At 48.4% G+C, this 24,168-nt stretch overlaps 1 protein-coding gene across 1 annotated transcript in view; it reads left to right on the top strand.

Moving 5' to 3' along the window:
- The window catches only part of LOC146176132 (uncharacterized), an 85,639-nt gene that overhangs the window by 23,963 nt on the left and 37,508 nt on the right, over nt 1-24,168 (top strand). Inside the window, exon 2 of the mRNA XM_084580920.1 lies at nt 19,916-20,214. Within this exon, the coding sequence (XP_084437046.1) occupies nt 19,916-20,214 (299 nt within the window). The remainder of the gene's footprint in view (nt 1-19,915; nt 20,215-24,168) is intronic.

Here is a 24,168-nt window from a genome sequence, read left to right as displayed (position 1 = left end):
GGTTATGAATAATGCATAATACGCCATACGGTTCCATTTGCTTCACCGCTGTTTCTTGACAACGCTACATCAAAATGGCTAGCTTGCTTACATGTCTGCATATCCAAATGTGCACGCGGGGCGAGTGTGTCTTTTCAAGAACTTTGCTCGGAACGAAGTTGTTTACGGTGCAACTGAGGGGCGTTCTAAAGAATCAAGCGTTTTGAGTACGCGCGTTATGCAAATACAGACTTTGCTTTCGTCTTTTTGCAGGGTTTCTTGCTCCATTTCGTTCGTGAACTGCTTGTATTTGAGAATGCAGCCACACGATCAAATGAGCTTTCTTTGAAAGAGAGCCTTACACGGGTTTCTGTTCTTCACTCTGTTCGAGATGAATGTGGCGCTTCGATGAATTCTAGCGATGATCGAGCTATTGAAATGTCGCTCCCTTTCGGTGGCTCGTTTCTCCATAACGCGTGCACTGGGTTGACACATGTGAAATTTTGGTTCCCTTACCGGAAGGAAGTCGTACAAAAGAACACATAAGGAAATGCGAAAAATCCGGAGGCGGACGAGAAAGAAGACTAAAACAATATGTGCCTCACAATTGCAGAAGTGTAAGTTTTGCAAGAATATGGAAAGCCTGCATCATCAGCATATTGAAAGACAATCCCATTGGAGCTTGACAAGTCACCGAGTACGACGCCCCGCCGGGGTGGCGCAGTGGTTAAGGCACTCGACCACTGTGCCCAAGGACGCGGGATCGAATCCCGGCCTCGGCGGCTGCGTTTCGATGGAGGCGAAACGGAGTGGCGTCCGTGTGCTGTGCGATGTCAGTGCACGTTAAAGAACCCCAGGTGGTAAAAATTTCCGGAGTCCTCCACTACGGCGTCTCTCATAGCCTTAGTCGATTTGGGACGTTAAACCCCACAAACTAACCTACTCCGGAATACGACACTATGGACGTGCATGTAATATAACATCAAATGGACACCTCTATGTCAACCATATTCAATTAAAGCACTTGAGAACCTAAATCTAAGCCGTGAATAACCTTCCCTCTTTGTTTCATGAACTTATATTATTCTATATTTCCACAGTGCTTTGCAAATTCGACCACGTATATTATTATTATTATGTTTCGTTATTGGTAGCGGCGAGCCTCCGCTTTTGAGCACTCTTTCAACAGCGCCATTATACACTTGTTGACGGCAACATGGCCTGCTCGGTTATACGGTTATTTCGCTTGTTTTCTACCGTCAGGTGCACTTAATAAGCTTTAAATTAATGTACATGGTTGGACAGTTATAAGGCGGAATTAGAAAGCGCTGCAGATCTTCACAGTTGTAAGCATAAAGCATAACAAATATGCGTTTAGTTGAAGAACAAAATAAGCAGCTAACAGGCACAGTCGTGTTACCGAATAATTATTTTGTGAATTTTGCCAGTAGCGCGACTGCTTCTCCAATACCATCTGCAGTGTATATCCTTGCGAACACATTTAGCCCCAACACAGCTTTTCAAGATGGAGACGAATTTCTTCTCTCATCAGCGAAATAGTCCACCGAAGGACTTCTCAGTGTGCGCTCTAGTTCGCTGCCTCCCTCTCTCTCTGCGAAACACTTATTTTTTCACGAAAATTTGTTGTGGCTACCTGCACTGTCGTTTATTGTTTCGTGGTCAAAGCTTTCAGCTATAACAATAGGCGCATTTTTATTTCCCTTCGAAAAATGACGGAGTCTGGCCGTGAAGTAGTCGTTTGCCCCCCCCCCCCCCTTTCTTACACACACAAACACACACGCACCCGAACACAGGAAAATTTGAAGTATTCATGCGGACAGAAAATTAGAGCGGCTCGCCGTTAAAATATCCCGCTAATGTTGTTCTTGGGGCTGCGTCGAGTCGAAAGACAAAGGGTCAGGAGACGATGGCGGAGTGGAGAGCTTTAAGCAGGCTACTATGCCTTATCTCCCTTTCCATATCTGTTCTGTTTGCGGGCACACGAACGCATTGGAGGCTGACACCGACTAAGTGGTCGCACAGGGCTCTTCTCGGTTTGAACAAGACCACGTCTCTAAAAGGCTTTCCCCACACTCGAGCTCTCTTCACTCATCTCTAATTCGCGCTCATTTAGCAGGCCGCGGGCTCTTGGCGTCTCGAGTGGCCGCACTTTGCAGCTTTCTTGGAATGTGCCAATCACATGGAGGACAGGGGGAAGTACCCGTATCTGTACAGTGTACATGTCCGCTCGTTTGTCGAGTGAGGAACGCTAGCTCTATACTTAATCGATTACTTCGAGTGAAGGAGTGAAAGTTCCTTCTCCGTTTCTTTCGCGAATGGAATGAGCCCGTGATATGTGAATGAGCCACGGACATATCACCCACTGTTTCGGTGATATTGCTCTACAAGAAACACACCCTTGTTGCCAGGCTGCATAGTTTTCTTCTTACTGGTATCCAGTAGAGCATCGATTATGTACTAGATATGTGCTAACGAAATACAAAGAGAACGACGAAAGACACAAGCGCAAGCTTACATTTAAACTGAATTCCCCAACAGCGCTGAGAATAAAAAAAAAAAGGACAAGGGTACAAAAGTGAAAAACACCTTAACAAGCATATGGAAGTAGTAAGGTTGAAAGTTTGGCGAGTTAAATCTTGTTCATTTTAAAGGTAGCGCGAAAACCGAGGACCAAGAGTAGAAGGACGAGAAGGAGCGCTCGTGTTGTGTCCTTCTACTCTTGGTCCTCGGTTTTCGCGCTACCTTCAAAATGAAGCATATAGGCGTCACATTACCCTGCGCAGAGAAACATTAACTGTGTTTTGCTTGAGAGAACATGTTGCGAAAAGGCTGGGACACCTTTGATAAAGTCAGCTCGTACACAGTATATAGCGACCGCATGGTGCATAGAATTTGCGGTGTGTGAGTCCTGAGTCCTGAGTCCTGACACAATATATATGTGTTGAGTTCATGATCTTGGTACGCTTAGACGCTTTTTATAAAGTTCTGAGCAAAATGCTAATATTTAGGACACACCGCGGGAGCAACGCGAGTGCATAATGCACGCAAGCTTTTCTTACATTTCAGCGAAAAACACTGACGTTAAAAATTGGCCAGGTTCTTTGCTTGCGGCATTTGCGCGTTGCGAATGCATCAGGAAGTTTTGCGATTCCACAGGATTAGCAGGGCTGCTTTCCAGGACGCCCTTCCTTCCTTGCTTCTTTTTCTTCTTCTTTTTTTCTTTTTTTTTGTTAACACGCTTGTTTTTAAATGTGAATAAATGTGAATGCTTTCGAATGTATTTGCAATTGAAGCCGGTATCGGCCGCTCTGAATGGAGATTAATGCTCGCCATTTATACGACGGGGTATACATGTCGAGTCTTGTCTGTCATATGCCTGGTCAGTAAAAGGTCGAGTGAACAATTATCAGACATTTTGTGCTCATATTTTTGTAATGTGAAGTTATATGTACTATAAACAGCAGGGGTAGCAAAGGAATTATGAGAGATATGAATTACTTTCTTGAACCCAATAGCTAACTTTGCCAGCATTGGCAAGAAAATTAGAATCGTTAGCTTTCGAACACATCTTTCTTGCCACTGCCAGCGACTATGGAGGAACATACTGATTTTTTTAATATTTAAACACAATCCTCGCGTGCAGATGAGGATGCCTCTCCTGCCCCTGTCTCTCGAAGGCGTCCCGGTGTCGAGAATAAATCAAATAATGTTGCAAGCTGTTTTAATGTCTAAGATGACAGGGATTTGCACCTATCGGTACGAGCCGCTGCCTGCTGATCGCAAGAAATTTGGTGTTTTTGTTTTCTTTTCGATGCTTGTGATCGATCATTACCAGATCAACATTTTCTGCTCCTTCAATTCGAACGCACACTCAGAAATTCAAGCTATACATTTGGACACACTGCGCAATCCATATCGCATCACAGTAAATCACTTGAGCAGTCATGTTATGTGAAAGACCGCCAGGGCGACACATGGGGGCGTTTTAATAAAATGAGCTGGACCTCAGTTAGACGAATTAACGCTTTAAATAACATGTCGAGAAATTTAGTTCAGGCAGAATAACCTTTATGCAATGGCCTCTTATAAATGCAACTCTTCCTCTCGGTATACCTGGCAGGCTCGTGGCTCCATCTTGTGCTCTTCAGCGTCATTACAATGGTTAAAACAACACAGGGAAGAAGGGATGGTAGACATATCACGGACTCCGGGTCCCAACTCTTTCTTCGTCTATGTGTTTTTGTACGCTGGAATTAAGTTTCATAATGCTATTGAGAACCAACTATGTGAGCTATTTACGCTTAGTTTATGAGTCATACGCTTAGTTATGAGCCTTAGATTGCCTGAAAACACTGAGCATGGGTCGTCACGCTTTAATTCAGTGAGCTTCACTCAGAGTAGAAGGATGATCGCGTTGCCAATTGGTATGTATATACTGTTACGACCAAGCATCCGCATTTGCGCGCTCTATTGTTCGCCTGTGGGCATGGAAAAGTTTTGTGAATATGTGGTGATGGTCCATTGGCTCTAAGTGAGCCTGTTTCCAGGAATCCTGTTTTGTAAGCATGTTTTGCTTTGTGGACAACCTGCAAATGCCAAATTGGCCCTGTCAAGAGAACGTCTGGAAAAACACAAAGAAACGTCCCCCTGCGGGAAATAGCAGGAAGTGCTTTCTTTTGTTCACCCTTCCAGTCGAGAAGTGCTATCCTCCAGTGATGAATGCCTCCTATCCAAAGGAGACGACAGAGTGACATGTCCGCTGACGTGCAGGACAAGAGAAGAGCATGACTCATACGGCCATTAAGTGATTTCCCGGGAATGCAGGAAAGATTTGCAATTGTCGAAAAGGGACCATGTTGGGAGCCCTATGCGGCGCCACGTGCACTCGGGTTTCTGAGAAGTAAAACCCCCAGAACCAGCCTGTGGTTTCTTTGCTGAAGAATAGAAATGTACCTCCTCTCCTCGCCGTTCCCAAGCTTTTCCCGCCAACAAGTGATCACGCCCAACGAATGAATGCCGGACCAGTCAGTGCTTCAGACCATCAGTGCAGTGATGTGTTCGATTGGATGCCGATACCTGAGGGGCGTGCCCTGGATTTGGTTGGTCAGCATCTTCAGAGAGGGGCTGGACATAGGGGGTTTTTAAGGACGCTGCAGAGCACGAAATGTCGCTCTGGGCCCTGGGTAAACGGCTCATCCAGTCGCTTCTCGCTATGAACTCTTAACGCTTGTCATTTTGCTGATGTACCCTTCTTCTTCATGTAAATATTCTTGTAAATACGTTTTCTCAAAGTGCCAGTAAACCTGCTTGTACATATTTTACCAACTTCGAAGATTCAGTCCTTCTTCAACCCGGAGTCTCTGCACGCTACCAAGTGAAGGCCGGGTCGCCATAGCCCCAGCGTCACGACAACTGGTGACCAGCGGTGGGATCTGAATCTACAAGCCACAACATCTGGTGATTGGAGGTGGATCTGAAGCTACAAGCCACAACACCTTGTGATCGGAGGTGGCATCTCAAGCAACAAGCAGGAGCAACAATCGGCCAACAAGAGGGCAGCTCGGAACATCGATCGCATGTGTGGGTGAGTGCTTGGCTTTTCTTCTGATGTGGACCAGGTTCTAGAACAGGGTTAGATTTTAGAACTGGTAAAGAGAGTGTGGAAACGCCTTTAGGTTTGGTAGTTTGCACTGTTGTTTTGGAAGTAGCCGACACTCGGAGCGATCATGGACCTACAAAAGCTGCAGAAACCGGAACTGTTGCTATTGTGTGAGGAATTGGGAATTGATACAAGTGGTTTGGCACGAAAACCTTTGATTATAAAGGCAATCACAGATTTGGGAGCCGATGATGAGGAGCTCAGTGAAGCATGGAACCTCATCGGTCAAAAAAAGGAACAGCTCAGACAGCAGAAAGAGCGGGAAAAAGAGCAGAAAGAGCGGGAAAAAGAGGAAAAGAGGCGTGAGCGTGAACTTGAGAGGGAAAAAGAGGAAAGGGAGCGCGAACGTGAGTGGGAAAAAGAGGAAAAGAAGCGTGAAAGAGAAGCAAAAAAGCTGGACCAAGAAATTGAGCTCCGGAAATTAGAACTAGAGTTGAGCAAGAGGTCGGGCAATTGTCCCCAGCTAGCGGTACCTCTTCTCAACAAGGAGGCAGATTTCAAGATGTCAAAGTACATGCAGCCATATGTGATATCAGGGGATATCGGTCTGTATCTGGCTAACTTTGAGCGAACCTGCGAAAAACTGTCCTTCCAGCGAGACACTTGGTCTCAGAGATTATTGACGGTTCTGCCCTGCGAGGCAGCGGAGGTTGTCGCGCGGCTAAGCAAGGAGGACGCGGACAACTACGAGAAGGTCAAAGCTTGCCTTCTGAGAAAGTATAGGCTTAGCGCCGAGGCGTTCAGACAACGTTTTCGGAAAGCTACTAAGTCCAGGGACGAGAGTTACCCTGAATTCCTGTACAATTTAAGAGTAAATTTGGGCGAGTGGCTAAAGAGCACAGATTCCTACAGTGATAGGGACGCTGTAGTCGAGCGAATTCTTTTGGAGCAGTTTTATAACTGCCTCCCAGAAAAAGAAAGAAATTGGTTACAGGACCGAGGCGAAATTAAGTCGGCAACTGAAGCTGCCGAACTTATTGAGGAGTATGCTTCGCGCCGACAATTCAGCAACCCAGCAGTGGATAGGCCCCGCAATCCCAAGTTGAGTGTGAATAACCATCAGGAAAGGCACTTTGCAAGAGTTAGAAACGAAGAAATGAAGGTTTCTTCAGGCAAATTCCCTAGAAAGGACGGCAGTGAGAAAAGTGAGCAAGTGACCAACGCGCAGAACACAAAGAATAAGTTTGAGGCTAGGAAGCCGCTCACATGCTTTAGGTGTAATGAGCAAGGTCACATTGCCGTCAACTGCCGGAAAGAAAAGATTGCTTTCTCGTATGTCAGTGACTGCGATGAAAATATGCAGCTTTTAGAACCCTACCTGCATGACCTAGTAGTCAACGGGAAGCCTTGCAAGGTACTGCGCGATTCGGCCGCAACGATGGATGTTGTCCATCCGGCGTATGTGTCGCCTTCCGACTATACAGGACAGTGTGCATGGATCCGACAGGTAGTTGAGGAACAGAGTGTGTGCTTGCCGATCGCGAACGTGGTCATCGAGGGCCCTTTCGGCGAATTAACAACCGAGGCTGCCGTTTCAGGAAAGCTTCCTAAGTGCTATCCGTATTTGTTCTCCAACAAATCGGACATGCTGCTGCGAAAGAGGGGCATCCTTTTCGGAGACAGAGTTGTGCAAGCCTTAACACGTTCAAAGGCGCGAGAACTAGCTACACTGCTCATTCCAGAAAAATCCACAGCGGAGGAAACGGCAGTTAAAACAATGGTAAATGCGGAAGATAGCAGGTCAGAAAACTTTGAGAGCGAGGCATCTCAGATAAGTCAACTTGAAAGTGAGCTTGATGAGACGCGGAATGAGGACGTTCTTGAGAGTAACCTCTTGCCGCCAGTGTCTAGTAATCTCACGAGACTTTTAAGTGGAACCCGAGAGGACTTAGCTATAGAGCAAGCCAATGATCCCAATATACAGGAGATAAGGGAGCGCCACCGCGCCACTAAGACAGCAAACAATATTTCTTTCGAGATGAGAAAGGGAGTGCTGTATCGCTTATTCAAGGATAAGCGCGGAGTAGAGCGGGACCAATTAGTCGTTCCCCAAAAGTACCGCGGAGACTTACTGCGACTTTCCCATGGCAGCTCGTGGTCATGTCACCTTGGAATAAAGAAAACAAAGCAGAGGCTGTTGCAAGAATACTATTGGCCTGGATGTTTTAAGGACACGGAAAATTTTGTACGGTCATGCGACACGTGCCAGCGGGTTGGAAAGGCGCAAGATAAGTGGAAAGCTCCGATGGTGTTAGTACCAATCATTACCGAGCCGTTTCACCGGTTAGTAATAGATATAGTTGGGCCACTTCCTGTGACCGAGTCAGGGTACCGTTATATCCTCACTATGTTATGCCCAGCCACAAAGTTTCCAGAGGCTGTTCCGCTGCGCGAGGTGACGTCCGAGAGTGTAGTGGATTCGCTGCTGTCAGTGTTTGCACGAGTTGGATTCCCTTCCGAGGTACAAAGTGATCAGGGTAGCGTTTTCACGAGTGTCCTCACCACCTCATTTCTCGAGCGATGCGGCATTAAGGTAGTGCATAGCTCGATCCATCATCCGCAGAGCAACAGCGTAGAAAGATGGCACTCTGTTCTCAAACGAGTCCTGAGGGGACTGTGCTATGAAAACAAGCGCGAATGGGATACCTGCCTGCCTGCAGCGCTTTTCGCTTTGCGGTCAGTGCCGCACGAATCCACTGGATTTAGCCCAGCCGAGTTGGTGTACGGAAGGTCATTGCGCTCACCTTTGCGAATGGTGCGCGAAGCCTGGGAGGGGCGCGGAGAAGACCCAACAGTAGTAGAATTCATTCTGAACCTCTTGAATCGCTTACATAACACTAAGGAACTCGTTGAGGCCAGCATGAAGTCAGCCCAGGCTCGTTCCAAGGTGTACTATGATAAGTCAGCCCGTCAAAGGACGTTTTGTATCGGGGACCAGGTGATGTTGCTGAGAAGTTCAAGGCAGAATAAGCTCGAAGTACAGTGGGAAGGACCGGCTGAAGTCGTTGCAAAGCTTTCTAACACTAACTACGCAGTGAAAATTCCCGGTAGGCGTAAAGAAGTGCGCATTTATCATTGCAATCTTATGAAGCCTTATGTGCAGAGGGAAGCCGTGGTAAATCTAACGTTAAACCTTCCCGAGGAGATGGGGGACAACTTGATTTGCCTCAGCGGAAAAGGAAGCAACGCTCAGGAGCTTCTCAAAAAGACGGAGCAGAGAGGAGAACTAAAGAAATCCCAGCTGTCCGATCTGGGCGAGATAATAACAGAGTTTGAGGCCTGCTTCGTGGACAGGCCAGGCAGAACTGATTTGACTGAGCACGATATTGAGCTGACTTCAGACGTGCCAGTGCGATCAAGGTGCTACCGATTTTCTCCAAGGCAAAGAGAAATTCTGGATAGGGAAGTAACTCGCATGCTGGAATTGGGAGTAATAAAACCCTCGGAAAGCGATTATGCTTCGCCCATGATCTTAGTAGAAGCTCCAGGTAAAGACCCTAGGCCTGTGGTAGACTACCGAAAGCTAAATTCTCTCACCAGGGATCAAGTGTATCCTATTCCGAATATTGAGGAGAGAGTAGAACAGGTCAGTAGAGCGGCATATGTGACTACGCTGGACCTTACTCGAGGATACTGGCAAGTACCGCTCACTGAACGCGCCAGCAGATACGCGGCTTTCGTCACTCCGACGGGCAGCTACCAGCCAACAATGATGAGTTTCGGGCTCAAAAATGCTCCATTTTGTTTTTCCCGACTCATGGATAGGGTTTTAAAGGGGTGTGAAACATTCGCGGTGCCTTATTTAGACGACATTGCGGTTTTTTCCGACTCATGGGCGGACCATATGGTACATCTAAGAGCTGTACTGAGCCTTTTGCGTCAAGCTGGACTAACCGTAAAGGCCGAGAAATGTTGCCTGGCAAGGGCGACCGTGGACTACTTGGGTCACAATGTAGGTCAAGGTTTCAGGAAACCCAGCGAGATTAAGATTTCTGCGGTAGCAGACTACCCGCGGCCGAGCACGAAGACGGAAATTCGAGCATTCCTGGGTCTGACTGGGTACTACAATCACTACATCCCTAACTATTCAGCTTTGGCTAGCCCTCTGACCGACGCTCTCCGCAAGACAGAACCGACAAATGTAGTCTGGGACGAACAAAAGGAAGCCTCCTTCGTAAACCTGAAGGCTGTGCTGATTAGCCGTCCGGTATTGCGAGCTCCAGACTATGGCCGAGAATTCACGGTCCAGTGTGATGCCAGTGATCGAGGGTTAGGTGCTGTTCTCTGCCAGAGAGATGACGACGGTAATGAGCACCCCGTGCTCTACTTGAGCAGAAAACTGAGTTCTAGAGAGAGGGCTTATTGCGCGTCAGAGAAAGAGTGCGCTTGCATTGTATGGGCCATTCAAAAATTGCAGTGCTATCTTGGAGGGGCCAAATTCACCGTAGAGACGGACCATTGTCCCCTAGCTTGGCTGCAAACTGCGACATCGAAGAACAGTCGCCTTCTTAGGTGGAGCTTGATTTTACAGCAGTACAATTTTGAAATAAGATACAAAAAGGGGAAGTTAAATGGGAATGCGGACGCGCTTAGCCGCTCTTTCTAAGCGGTCCGAGATGTTCCTCACCATGTATCCAAATTGATAATCAGGTTTTTTTTTTTTTTTCGTGCGCTTGAATATAGATGACTATGTAAAGCAGCACGTTTGGTTTTCGAGGCATACGTGGGTCCTGAACGTCTTGAGAGTGGGCTTTTCTCGAACAACAATGGCAGATTTCTTTTGACCTGGTCTCTTCAGACGGGAGCCGAGTGCTTGCTTCGACATGTGGTTGAGTTTCAGATAGCTCAAGCAATTTGGCCTACAACAATCAAGACAACGCGACATGCAACAGCGAGCTTCAAGCGTTCACGTGCAGGCCATTAAGTCGTCTCTTCATGCAGCAGCTGCGGCTGCTGCCCTCCGAGTCTCTTCTGGCGGGGGAGGAGGCTGTTACGACCAAGCATCCGCATTTGCGCGCTCTATTGTTCGCCTGTGGGCATGGAAAAGTTTTGTGAATATGTGGTGATGGTCCATTGGCTCTAAGTGAGCCTGTTTCCAGGAATCCTGTTTTGTAAGCATGTTTTGCTTTGTGGACAACCTGCAAATGCCAAATTGGCCCTGTCAAGAGAACGTCTGGAAAAACACAAAGAAACGTCCCCCTGCGGGAAATAGCAGGAAGTGCTTTCTTTTGTTCACCCTTCCAGTCGAGAAGTGCTATCCTCCAGTGATGAATGCCTCCTATCCAAAGGAGACGACAGAGTGACATGTCCGCTGACGTGCAGGACAAGAGAAGAGCATGACTCATACGGCCATTAAGTGATTTCCCGGGAATGCAGGAAAGATTTGCAATTGTCGAAAAGGGACCATGTTGGGAGCCCTATGCGGCGCCACGTGCACTCGGGTTTCTGAGAAGTAAAACCCCCAGAACCAGCCTGTGGTTTCTTTGCTGAAGAATAGAAATGTACCTCCTCTCCTCGCCGTTCCCAAGCTTTTCCCGCCAACAAGTGATCACGCCCAACGAATGAATGCCGGACCAGTCAGTGCTTCAGACCATCAGTGCAGTGATGTGTTCGATTGGATGCCGATACCTGAGGGGCGTGCCCTGGATTTGGTTGGTCAGCATCTTCAGAGAGGGGCTGGACATAGGGGGTTTTTAAGGACGCTGCAGAGCACGAAATGTCGCTCTGGGCCCTGGGTAAACGGCTCATCCAGTCGCTTCTCGCTATGAACTCTTAACGCTTGTCATTTTGCTGATGTACCCTTCTTCTTCATGTAAATATTCTTGTAAATACGTTTTCTCAAAGTGCCAGTAAACCTGCTTGTACATATTTTACCAACTTCGAAGATTCAGTCCTTCTTCAACCCGGAGTCTCTGCACGCTACCAAGTGAAGGCCGGGTCGCCATAGCCCCAGCGTCACGACAATACGTAGCACCCAGCCGTCTTGCATTTTTCCAGAAGGAGGGGAACATTACGAAGAGCAGAACTCACAGTGACAGCATGAGCTGCCTTGCTCCAAGTGCGGGTTTATATGACCATAACTTTGAGGAAAAGTCCTATAAGGATGAACGGGTGAAAAGTCAGAGAAGGAAAAAGGCCTCTTGGAATGAGTTGGAACCGGTCATCATCGAACCTATAGAGTATTGACAGATTAAACTGTTAAAACTCCAAGTTCAGGAGGGCTATGTCATGCGCTCGCAACCAGATCCAGAACAAAGGACTATATACGTCTACGCTGAGTATGATCCGTGAGTTATTCAGAGTTCAAAACATTTCGGAAGTCGAGTGGGAGTTAATCTGAGAAGCCGGGGCTTTTCGAAGAACCACATGATTCGTGCGCGCCTCAGTTAGGCAACATTTACCATTGTTATCTATCTATGAGCAAGAAAAAAAAAACAGAACTCGTGCTCTAGCATGTACCGCGCAGCATTTTCTGTTAGTTGTAACTGCTGAGCTGGGTTATTTTCGAAGTCGGCAGTCGCCCGTGCATGGAGCTGCAGTCGGTGCACAGATTCCGCATCGAGTGGCCATTCAAAATGGAGGAGTGCGTTTCGAGCATCGGTGCTTGAAACAAGTACGTGCGACCACTCGTGCATTTGCGGGGTGGCGGTGCTCGCAACTTTTATCGAAGCAGTGGCGGCGACTACTACAGCTAAGCATTCATTGCGCGATCCCTTCACGAGTGGTGCGCCCCGAACAACACAGCAAACAGCTCGCGCTCGCTCACTCTCTATTGTGCCGCGCCAGGCTGAGAGTGTGCGCGGGTGTTGTTGGATGTGCGCAGCTCATCGAAAAGATAAAAGAGTTCTTTTTGTGCGAGTAGTTCGCGTTCTTTCGCGCGCACTTGATGAGAGGACTTCGTGTACAGGACTGGAGGGTGAGTGTGTGATTGCATTAGCAATTACGCTATCTTTCAAGCATTAATCTTCAAAGAATGGAAGATTCCTGAGTTGGAATTGTGCGCTGCCTTCTGAAGCTAGCTGCTGTGCACTACTTTATTTGGTGTGCTTTTCGAATACTAGTGTAGCAGATAATCGCGGTAGATATCCGTATTATTTACTTCCAATCTTTCAATGATTATTGCATTCATTCACTCAGTCCTTCGTTGACTTAGGGGAATTCCCCTCGCAGGCAAGGAGTACGGGATATGAGACACGCAGTGGTGGAAGCATTAAAAACATTTAGGTGGACGCTCGAGCTTCGGCTTAAGAGTAGGCGCTACAACTCCTTTGTAAATCTGTGTATAGAAATAGTGTTCACACTACTCAGTGCACATTTGATCGCACTGTAATGGAGCTAGGGGACACGGCCTCAACTACAGGCCTCAATTTTTTCTAGTATATTTTGAACACTTCCGCTGAAATCACACAACACCCTAGCTGGGAATTGGACACGGGAAGGGCTTTTCAACCGAAAGAGCTGTATTTTATCCCGTGTTAATAATTCCGATCATCGGGCTTCAATATGCGCCGAAATTTTACTTCACGCCTATTGAGTAATTAACTTCGCGGCCCAATCAGATGCAACCGTAACCGGGGAGATCAATCTCTCAAACTCAAGCTGAGTAGCCACCACGAGTGAGCTACCACCGGTGTCCTCCTGCTTGCAGTCCAGTGACTCTGCAGTATTAATTAATACATAAATAAAACGCAACAACGTTAATGGAGACATCCCACCTGCGACTTTCCTTGCGGATCCTGGTTCGCGTACGGTAGTGTCTAAAAAAGGAAAAACTGCTCACAATGACAAGGATGGAAGGAAAGAAATGAAAGCAATACCATACGGGCGCAGACTGCCAACTGTTTATTCATTGAAGCTGAAGCAGATACTACAAAGGCGCAAATCCAGGCTAGTGATGATCATTTTCACATTTTCACGCGCTCAGGCAGAGATAAACAAAGGTACGAAAAGAAGAAAAACACATCAAAATTATGTATCGATGCCGGAGGCCAGGTGAGAAGATATGGTATCGATTCCTGATAGCGAACCACATTGTGCTACATGTGAATTAAAAAAGAAGGAAAACGAATCAAAGAAGTAAAGATGACAGAATGTCGCTTTGAAAAAAAAATAGAAAAAAGAAACAGGAGGAAAGGCGATGTGTGAGGGAAAAAACTGCCAGGGTAATCTAGAGTGAATAAAAAAAAAAAAAGCTTTTGCTCGTTTAGTTACCCATTCCATAGCTTGTGCTTCTAACACATTGCTACCAGCGGACATAAGTATATAGCCTCGCTTTAACCAATCCGTACAAGCAAGCTTGCGTAGCCTATAGAATAGCGTGCATGACTGGGCATCTAACAGCACTGGAAGGTTGATTCTTATCACAACCTTACCACCTCACACGAGCAAGCTGAGTTGGCAGCTCCTACCCACTGACGAATCAGTGCACGGCCTTATCACCTGCCGAATTTCACCTGCCAGAGCCATGCCAGCGATTTTTCGGTCACTAGGCGGACGCGCCTATTCTGCAGGACGGGGCCTCCCATGCTATCGCACTACTAACTGTCGTGTAATTTTACGCGCTCACCGTCTCACTATCTATTATTCGTGAGCTATCAGCTGCCTTTATTATGTGCACACTGTAGACACAGGATGATGTTGAAATAAAATTCTGCGAGAGTCGCGAAGGCTGGTTCCTCTTCTATTGGCGACAGTCATCCCTTTCGTTACAATAAAGGCTGTATTTGTTAAGTTGGCTTCGCCACTTTGTTTAAGTGCTTGCAGTGAAGAAAGCTTTCGGCCATTAGAGCGCAGGGTTTTCAGAATAGGACATGCACATTTTCAGAACACTTCGTCGGCAAGTTCGTCGAATATGTATTCAGACATTTTTTTCTCGGCTTTTCGAGACTGTTGCGTTATGTAACGCAAATTTCTCTTCTCTGGGCACGCGACGGTCGTCTAGCATATACGTTAACGTCAAGTTTTGCAGCCCCCAAAGAACGCGCCATGAAATAAGCGGCAATAGTCCGAAGTAAAGAAAGCTGGTAATCCAATTGACAGGTTGCTCTTCAATGTTTCGACGAGAATAAATTCGACTGTCCGCTCGTTGGCGCTCAATAAAGCGCACTTCAGTAGCAACACTGGGAAGAGAAAGTGGGAAAGGGTCTGGCTAAACTCTCAGCGAGGCAGGCGGTAAGTGAAGAGCCAAGCAGGAGGGGAATTAAATAATCGTAAAAAAAAAAGAGGGAATCGCTGGGGTAGGATTTAAGCCTAGTCAAGGTGAGCCAAGCCGAAGCTCGCAGAAGAGGATTTTCGCCGCATGGTTATGTAATCTCGTCTAAGCGGGGCTCTCATCAAAATCAAGGGTCCTCCCCACATGCTCAACACTTATCTGTCCCTGCAACGACTTCTTAGCGATCGACGACCAGCGGGCGATCGGAAGTGCCAATGTCACAAAAGGATAAAGAAAGGAAGTGCGACAACACGCCTAGACCCTCTTCTCTTTTTTAATCCGCCTCTTATTCGTATTGAACTGAAAAACTTTCCCGTCGCTCTTTTGCTACTTTCAGCGTTTCTTATTCGCCCACACGAATGCAAGCGATGTGAAGGTCCAGTGAAGAAAGGACAAAAGAAGGTGTGGAGCGATGAAAAGGCACGAGAGCTGGAAAGAAGAATCGACCGTATGAAAAAAAGACAAACAAGCAACTAAACTTGCAGCTATATACGAGAAAGTTTAGCCTCCTTCAACGCGGCGTCTTTTCTCGGCGGCGTCGGGAAGCATTCGCTGGCGGCGTCAGACGGCTCTGAAAGCTGTTCGGCAAACTGTACTGCCCCTATCCGTACCATCCCCCTCTTCTCTTCACCCCTCCGAACTCTCACCTGCATATTAAAGAGGAGGAGGTGTGTCGCATCGTTGCCGTTGTAGAAGCATACAGATTAAACGCATGCAAGATCCTCTGGGCCGAGAGCCGATGCTCGAGTCAGGAGTGGGGATTAGTGCTGTTTCTCCTCCAGTCGTGAGAGTACGGCGGGGTGCAGGCTTTACAGTGATGTGGAGAGCGGCCCCTCCAAGGGAGTGTCAAGTTCGACGGCCTTCGCATTTACCATCACCTTCATCCTGTCCTATATGTTCCCCTTCCCTTCTGCCCTTCATCTCCATCATTTCTTTTCTTCCACTATTCTGAAGTATACCAATCTAAAGGGAGAGAGAGATAGAGAGGAGGTATAAGGAGAAAATAGAGGTCCGTACGACTTTGCACAACAAAACAGGCTGCTTGCTAGTCGGAGAGGACGCTTGACTTTTGATGCTCCTAAACTGTACCACAAAGCCTGGGTGAGCCGTTCCGCAGCTAGGCGTCAAACGCACTCTCTCCCATATGCGAGAAACCGGAGCACAGTTTCAAACTCTATGCCGACAAACAAATAGCACCACTGGGAGGGGGAGTTGTGAAGCGATACTCCGATATGGGACCTCTCTCCTCCGTTTCACACAAGTAGGCGCATGCCTTGCGCAGATATATTATACAGTGTATGCCGATCGTGTAACACCTGGACTCTGCGAAGAGAGCGCGACGCTCGACAATGGCAAATTGTCGGAAACAGCTTCCATTGTGTGTTTCCCGTATTCCTTCTCGCTGGCGCTCTTGGAGCTCGCGCTGTAGAAGCGACGGTGGCTTGACGGGGCGCTATAATGTGGCATCAATCGCAGGAGGAAGGCAAAGAGGCGACGGGCCACGCAGGGCCCTGAACTAGGCTTTTCAAACAGTGACCGAGGAGCGTTCTTTTCGCTTTTCTCCGCTCTCCTCCTCCCCATTCTTTTTCCCTTTTTCACGCCCCCTTCCCATCTTTTCTCTTTCGCCGGGCATCCATCGCCACCGGCGCTAACACTGCAACGGCGGCAGCAGAAAGTTCTTTTGTTCCGCCCGGACCCACACCGTGTGGTGCGGTCGAGCGCGCCTCTCCGATCCGAGGCGGCAGTCTCTTTCTACTCTCCTTCTTTTTACCTCGCTTTTTTTCTTGCTTACGCATTATTTCTTTCCCTAGACTGAGTGGGGGGAAGGCAGTGGGTTTCGCCTTTATTTCAGTCCGAGCCCTGTGCAAATACTCACTCCCACATTTGGAACACCATCTGGTGGAGCAGAGCCCTCACTCCTGTCGTCGCGTCGGTCCTTTTTTCGCCAGCAAGGGCTTGCAGTGGGGACGATGGCGTTGGGAGGACGCCGGTAGGAATAAAAAGGGTATATAAAGGCAGCGCATGGGAGAAGGAGGGATCAGTAAGCGCGCGCGCCCAAAGAGAGAGAAAGAGGATAAAGGGGGTTGGGGGAGGGAGAGGGGGCTGGAAAACGAGGGGAATGACTGCGAGGAGAAGAAGCGATGAACGAGAGAGCGTGAAAGATGAAAAAGAGGGCAGCGAAGTTTAGCGGGGAGCTGGATGGAGACACAGGCGGTGTCGCTCGGATCGCTCGCTACGCGGGGGCTTTGCTTCGTGCCCCAGCTACTAGACGCTGCTAGATCTTCGTTCTGCGCTGTTGCTGCGACTCAGCGGTGGCGCAGCGGCGTCCTTCCTCTTTCGGAGGGCCGACAGAATGCATATTCGGAGTGGAGGCATAAAGAGGGCGGTAGCGAGGACGTTTGAAAGCGCCATGAATTGATAGCCGCCTCCCGGGATCTTTGCTCGCGTGCTTTGAATGCAGGCCCTCGCACTGGGCCCCGGTTTGCCCGGTCGTCCGCGTTGGTTGTAGTCGGAGAGGCAACGATGCTTCCCGGCACACTTTTGCTTCGATGACCCGGCGCTTCTGGCAGAAAAGAAAGAGGGGAAAAGATGGCTAGAATGTAGATGGGAGGGGAGGGGGGGGGCAATAAAGAAACATTATACAGGACGAGAGACCAGCTAGTTTGGACACTAGAAAACCGAGAAGAGACTTTGGGTGCGTTAAGAAACAAGCTGCTTGGGCAGAGACGAGAGATAGGTTTAGAGGATGGTAGGGAACAAGGGACTCAAAGCGTGTCAAGCTGTGGAGGAAAAAGGAAATAAAAGGGAAAAAATAAGAGAGGGAAAGAGCCCCCCAGCGTGCTCGTCGACGACATAAGATTTGACAAACCCCTCGTCTTTTTCTAGAGCCTCTCTCACCCGAGTCAAGGGGGTGGCGCGGGAGCAAGCATCAGCCGTGAGGAAGAGCCCTTCCCATTGGCCCAGACGGGCGCGATCGATGGGCCAATGGGCTGCGCCCCAGAGCCGAGCCAATTGACGCCCGGCTCAACTGAACTGGTCGCGTTTCGCTCGCGACCCGTGTTGGTGTGGAGACGCCGATGGCGGTGGGTGTTATTGACGGCCCCGACGAGAGTTCGCAGGAGGGGGGTTTGGGTGGAGGGGTGCCGGAACGGGTGGGAGGGGGGCAGAGGGGGTGAAAGAGATCTCACAAAACGGAGTGAACTCTGTAGTGAATTTTTCGTTTTACTTTTCTCATTCTCTCTCTACCCTCTCTAAAAAAGGGAGGAGAAGAAGCACGGAACTAAGAGTCAGGAACATGGGTGGGTCTTTGCTCTCCTAGAGAGTAGGTGTCCGGGGCCAAGTGGTATTAGCAGAGAGCGCTCCTCGTTGGAGCGTCACCACTGTCCGGGAGGATCCTCGGCTTGGCCCATCGCGTCCGGCTGCCCCCCCCCCCCCCCTTTACCTTCCTTTCAACCCCCACTTCTTCCCTCCACCTCTCTCAAGTTCCCCTTTCTCTTTGTATATTGCCTCCCCCACCTCCCCTCTCTATGCCCTCTCTCCAGCGCCACCACCACCGTCCAGAACCACCCTTCTCCCGCCGTGCACTCGAACCCGTGCGCGAAACTGACAAGAGCTGCGCTTGCCTCTCGCTGGTCGACGGCAGCGGCAACGGGACCCCACTGACGACGAAGAGCTGCCGGAGAGGAGGAGAACAGTGAGGAAGAGAGAGAGGAGGGAAGACAAGCGGAGGCTTGTCAGTTTTTGTCCTCACTGCGGATTTACAACGCGCTCGAGAGGCCTCGGCACACGCGGACTACACACACATACTCACCCGCAAGCGCGTCAAGAGCTGCGCCGCGTTGTTGGCCCGTGCGCTCGGCTGTCTCGTTCTACGGCTCTCGGACGACGTCTACTCGTGAAGCTTTTTGCACACCAGCAGCGTTCCCCTGCACTTACCCACAGTCAGCATCCTCTTCTAAGATGAGTGCCTGTTGAGTGGCCGGCCGGTTGCCTGCCTGCCGAGACGGACGGAAACCTTTTCCAGCAGCGGCTTTCTTTTTTTTTCTTTATCGTTTGGGTGTGTGTCTAACGAACGACACCGCATCGATTCTCGCGTGGTGTGTGCTTTGTGTGTGCGATCGTGTGCTCCTGCTTTTCTGCTTGAGATCTTCCGTTTGTTGGGGCTTCCTCAGCTACGAACGAAGGTAGATAGACAGACACACGCTGTGATCCAGTCACTCCACAGCCGGTGTTATATTATTTTTGTCTCTTGTGGCCGAGAGATATTGCACGTCCGTTTCTATAGACGTTCATTCCAGAGAAAAAAGAGAGAAGACAAATTGGCAGTTTCTATGCGGTGACGTCGAGTGTTCTCGTGACGTGTTCCTAGATCCTCTTCGCGTAAGCCTCCCGGAATGTTGCACCCGACGGCGTCTTCTCCCTTTCTGCTGCGGCCCTCCCCTCGTAGGGAGTCAAGGGCCGGCGGCTTCTGAACGCGTCCTCGGCGTGGTGTTTTCGCGGCGTTCTAGGAGCCCGCGCCCGACCCCGCGATGCTGTTGATCAGACGACCAGAGCAAACACAAGACTCACCCCAATCGTGCTCCTGCAAGCTCTTTGACTCGGTTCTTCTTAGCCAGCCCCGCTGGCATCGCGATCGTCTCCGCCATGCAACTTCACCGGCACCGGCAGACCGCGACTCGCGATGAGCTCCACATGCAAACGCTGAAGGAACTCGCCATTCCGCTTCTCAAAGAGCGAAGCCAGAGCGGTGGTGGCAGTGCTGGGGGTGGCGGCAGTGGTAGTGTGAGCAACCTGGCAGCATCTGCCGGACCCCGAGTTGCCGCTTTGCCCATCTCCCTGCAGAACATTGCCTACGTGTCCGTGCTGCGGCGCGCTGTGGCCCAGGCCACAGCCGCAGCCGAAGCCAATGCCGCAGCCGCTGCAGCAGTGGCTGCCGCCGCAGCCGCTGCAGCTGCTGGGAGCAAATCGGGCCGGCGGCCCGCCAAGCTCAGCTTTTCAGTGCGTGACATCCTCGACTTACCTGAGGTCAAATCTGGCTGTTCCAGCCCGCACCCGTTCATCGGCGCCAATGGACAGTCTCCGGTCGTGGCATCTGCCGGTGGTGGCGGAAACGGTGTCGGAGGAGCGGCGGGAGCAGTCTCAGCTGCAGACCTCTGCGGGGGACCCGCGGCTTGGACCACGGCGGGACACGTCCACGGCAACCCGGCAGTGGCCAACGCGGCCGCCCTGGGACAGGACCTGGGTGCATCTTCGTACGCGCTTCACTACGGCGGTATGTGCACCGAGACGGCCTACCGGTGGTTCCATCATCCGACGCCGGACATGCTGTCGTACGGAGCCCTTGGTGAGTACGCCCTGTGCTCTTGTCGATTACGGTTTGCATGGCTTTCGAGCGAATGGCATAGGCGGACGCTACCCTGCATGAGGGTCTTGCAAAGGACGTTTGCGCATTCCTCTATACACGCGTGTAGCGCAAAGGAACATTTTTATTCCAGGGTTTTAGAAATGATTGAGGTATCAAGCAGTGAACGAAAGAGATATACGAAACACCAAATGCAGAGGAACAGAGATTAAACAGTCTGTGTAGAAGCTTGGTATGGTTTGTGTAAGGTTATATCCAGGCTTGAGGTCAGGCTATGAGCAAAGCCATACTGAAGAATTCCATAAATTTTGACCACCAAAAATGCTTTAACCTTTACTGACATCGCACAGTACGCGGGTGATTTGGTTTTCGCATTCATCGAAAAACGGCCGCCGCTACCGGGATTCGATCCCGCACGACCTTGGTTTCCACAGTCGAGCGCCGTAGCTGCTGAGCCACCGCGGCGGGGAGGGGAGAGTGGCTGAAGAAACGATCGACGATGTAGGAGTAAGATAAATGCCACAAAATAAACTTTAACATCTAATATAAACTAATTCGTAACTTACCAGTGAGAGAGAGCAGTGGGGAGTGGAGTTGTTGCATTGGAACATCTTTATAGGTGTTAATTCAGTGCAATCTCTGATGTGTGGTGTGCGAGGAAAATAAAACTTTCAGATAGCCTGTTATTGTGCGTTATTGATAGTGAGTTATTGTGCGAACAAGGGAAATTAGTTGGAATGCATTTTCGCGGTAAACAACTTCGTGTGTGTTAAAACTATTACAAATTAATTCGCCGAAAGGCACACAGAAGCCAAATACTGGCGCTAGAAATAAAGTAGTCTCTGGTCGGGGGCTGGGAGACTTCTCCGATCTAGAAAAGAATAGGTGGAGTATATTGGTAACTGTCCTAGTTTATTACAGGAAATGTGACAACAAACGAAGGCATAATTGTACACTTTTTGAACTACGTAGACTATTCCCTTCGTTGCAATGCTGTCTGTTTTGAGCGCGGTAAATATGTGACCCTAATTAGTTTCTATAGCTCCCACGTTCTGTTGACAGTTTTGCCTCATTGGTTTCTTTTGGTTGTTCAGAAAATTTGTACACACAACCATTGCGTATGGGGAGGACGACCTTTCTCGCCGTAGTTTTAATTTTACTTAATATTTTTTTTTTATTGAAGCCAAGTATTGTAGTTGTGGCTCATTATGTACAAAATAGAGGCTTTCTGCATTCCAAAAAAATAATAACGCTGCAAAACTTAAGTATAAGTTTAACATTAGAAATAACGTTTAATTTCGTGAAGCGGATATTGCTTAATTTCTATGGCTATATTCTCTGTTAATTTCTAGGCACCCATTGCTTAATTTCTATGGCTATATTCTCTCTTAATTTCATAGGCACCCATTTCTTAAATGTATTTGCATTTGACTGACCAATTTGTCTTTTAAACAACCGCTTCAGATGTCGCTTAGCCTATCGGTAAATTAAATAAGGTTCGATTAGCGTATACGGTCTAAATTAATTCATACGGGGAAGATATGTATGAGGGTGAAGGACGCACGTGTCTGTGTAGCTTCTCGGTCGCTGTAGAAGCACTACTTGAAGGCCTGACTTCCATTTCAGCGCTGATAACAGTATGAAACAATTCTTAGTTCTTTAAGTTAAAATGGCCTAAAGCTAGTCTACCCAGACCACTTCCAAAAGCCGCGTTTTTCCGCGGATGCCCTGTTTTGTAAGCTCCGCAAAAGATTGCGCATGACTAGATAACTTGATTGTGACTGTGCTCCTCGCCGCCTTACCTTTCCTATCATTCTCTTCTATCTCTCTCCTTTAAACTCTTCATTCCCCTTCCCCAGTGCAGGGTAGCAAACCGGAAGCTTTCCTGGTTAACCTCTCTGCCTTCTCTCTCTTTCTCTCTCTCTCTCACTAGATAAGTGAAGCGATTCCTAAGATCTCTGTTATATAACACTCGAATACAAAATACTGGCTATTAAGACCGGTAAAAGTAAGTACACATAAGACACATATGCATCTTAGGTCTCGTGTAGGAATTGTGACGAGCTATATATAGTCTATACCGCTCTTGCGAACACATGTTACGCGTAAGACGTCGACAGATATAGCGTATGTAATTCAGCACATATATGGATAGCCAACGCTTTGTCTTGGCGAGCTGTAAAACAACTGACCTAATCTTTTTTAATAACTGTTACAGCGTCATATGTGAGGTATATTTAATCAATGACGAATTTCCTATCCCTCGGTGGATGGGTTGAAAAGCCCACAGATAAAGTCAGCGTTAACTCTTTACACAGCTAATGACATAATCAGCAGGAATACAGAAGACGACGAGGACCAGAAGAGAAACACAAGTCTTCACGAAATCTCTCCTTATTAAACAACCGCAGACAGCTCCAAGTGAAAATACGCGTTGATATCTATCCGCCAGCTCTCTCAATATCTGGGCTGCTCTTGCTGGCAGGCTGTTTTGGTCTCACTTTTTTTTATCTTTAATGATATATTAACGAGATGAAAATTACGAGCACTTAATAATGTTCCTGATTTTTAGATTGTGTTCGGTCTTCAAGTAATACAAAACGCCATGACAGCAACACAGCCCGGATAAGGGTTTTTGATGAGACAGCGGAGAAAAGCTTTCTTTTACTTTTTCCGCTGATTTTCACGCCATATTTCGATTATGTGAATGCGCTTCTTGTTGTCGTTCTTCTATTACGATTTGCTTGTTTCTTGTTGCGATTGCTATAGTGACACTGTTGCTATAGGAAAAATACTGCTGTGAAGGAGACAGTCGCGGCGTTGCTCTCAATGTGGAAATTTCATCTGTGGTCGTCCACAAGGCGAACGTTAAAATCCATTTTCCCCTTCTCAGATCCTCATATCAGGAACTATGCGCATTCTTATCGCAGTCGCTGTTTTACTGACCCAGAATCACCTTTCATGGACCGCTAGCTGTGCCCCAAAGATGAGGGATCTAAACCCCGGCCACGGCGGCCGCTTTTCGATGAAGGCAAAAAGCAAGGCACCCGCGTGCTGTGCGATATCAGTGCACGTTAATGAACCTCAGGTAGTCGAAATTCCCGGAGCCTACCGTTAAGACTCCATAAACCAAACCAAACCTTTAATTCTAAACCTTAGAATAGATGCTCAACGTGCTTGTCTTTATTTACTTCAATTAGTAAGGAAGCCCTTTTCGCTTGATAATGGCCACAGCTATGGTCCCTTACACGGAGTAAAATAATACAGAAAGGTATATTCACAGCTAACACAACGCCTAACCTGACGTAACTGCAGCAGAGAACACAGAATGCAATTCACGGCATTGCGCATCGCCAAAATTGAATGCACGTACTTCACTACAGGGACCTTAAACTTACGACTGAACAGCGCGCCATTGTCTACAACGTGCTTTCTCTCAGTTGAGCTGCGTATGCTTAGTGTGCATCTTGTTTCGGTCATGCACGGCTATCGGAAGGGCCAGCGAACTGTATGTTTGTAGACAAATAGCGCGAAGCAGAAAGCTAATGGCCTCTTCCAGCCCCCAGAGACCGCTTTATCAGCCATGTTGCTGATTAGGGCTTCGTTCAGATACCACTTCAAATGACGTCACTGAATACCATAACACCAGGCCCAACGAACGCGCAGCGTAGTAGCGGCGTCTCTCTGTCTGCGCAAACACCGACGGCGTCACTGATCCCCGCAGCTGTGCTTGAAGTGAGCCTAATGAAATATTTGAAAGTTGCTTATAGGCTTTAAAATTAGCCTTGATGGTTCTGAAGACATAGACCTCACAGCTACTGACGCATATGGAAAGACGAGGACACCGAAGCTGTTTTATATAGCTATAAATATGTGTGTTCGTATATATGTATCTAACGTGTTTCAAGCACCTTGACGCATCTATAAATTACTCCG

Source organism: Amblyomma maculatum, chromosome 10, assembly GCF_055883805.1.
Source record: "Amblyomma maculatum isolate TAMU_Amacu chromosome 10, ASM5588380v1, whole genome shotgun sequence".
Taxonomy (NCBI): domain Eukaryota; kingdom Metazoa; phylum Arthropoda; class Arachnida; order Ixodida; family Ixodidae; genus Amblyomma; species Amblyomma maculatum.
This window is presented reverse-complemented; position numbering and strand designations above follow the sequence as displayed.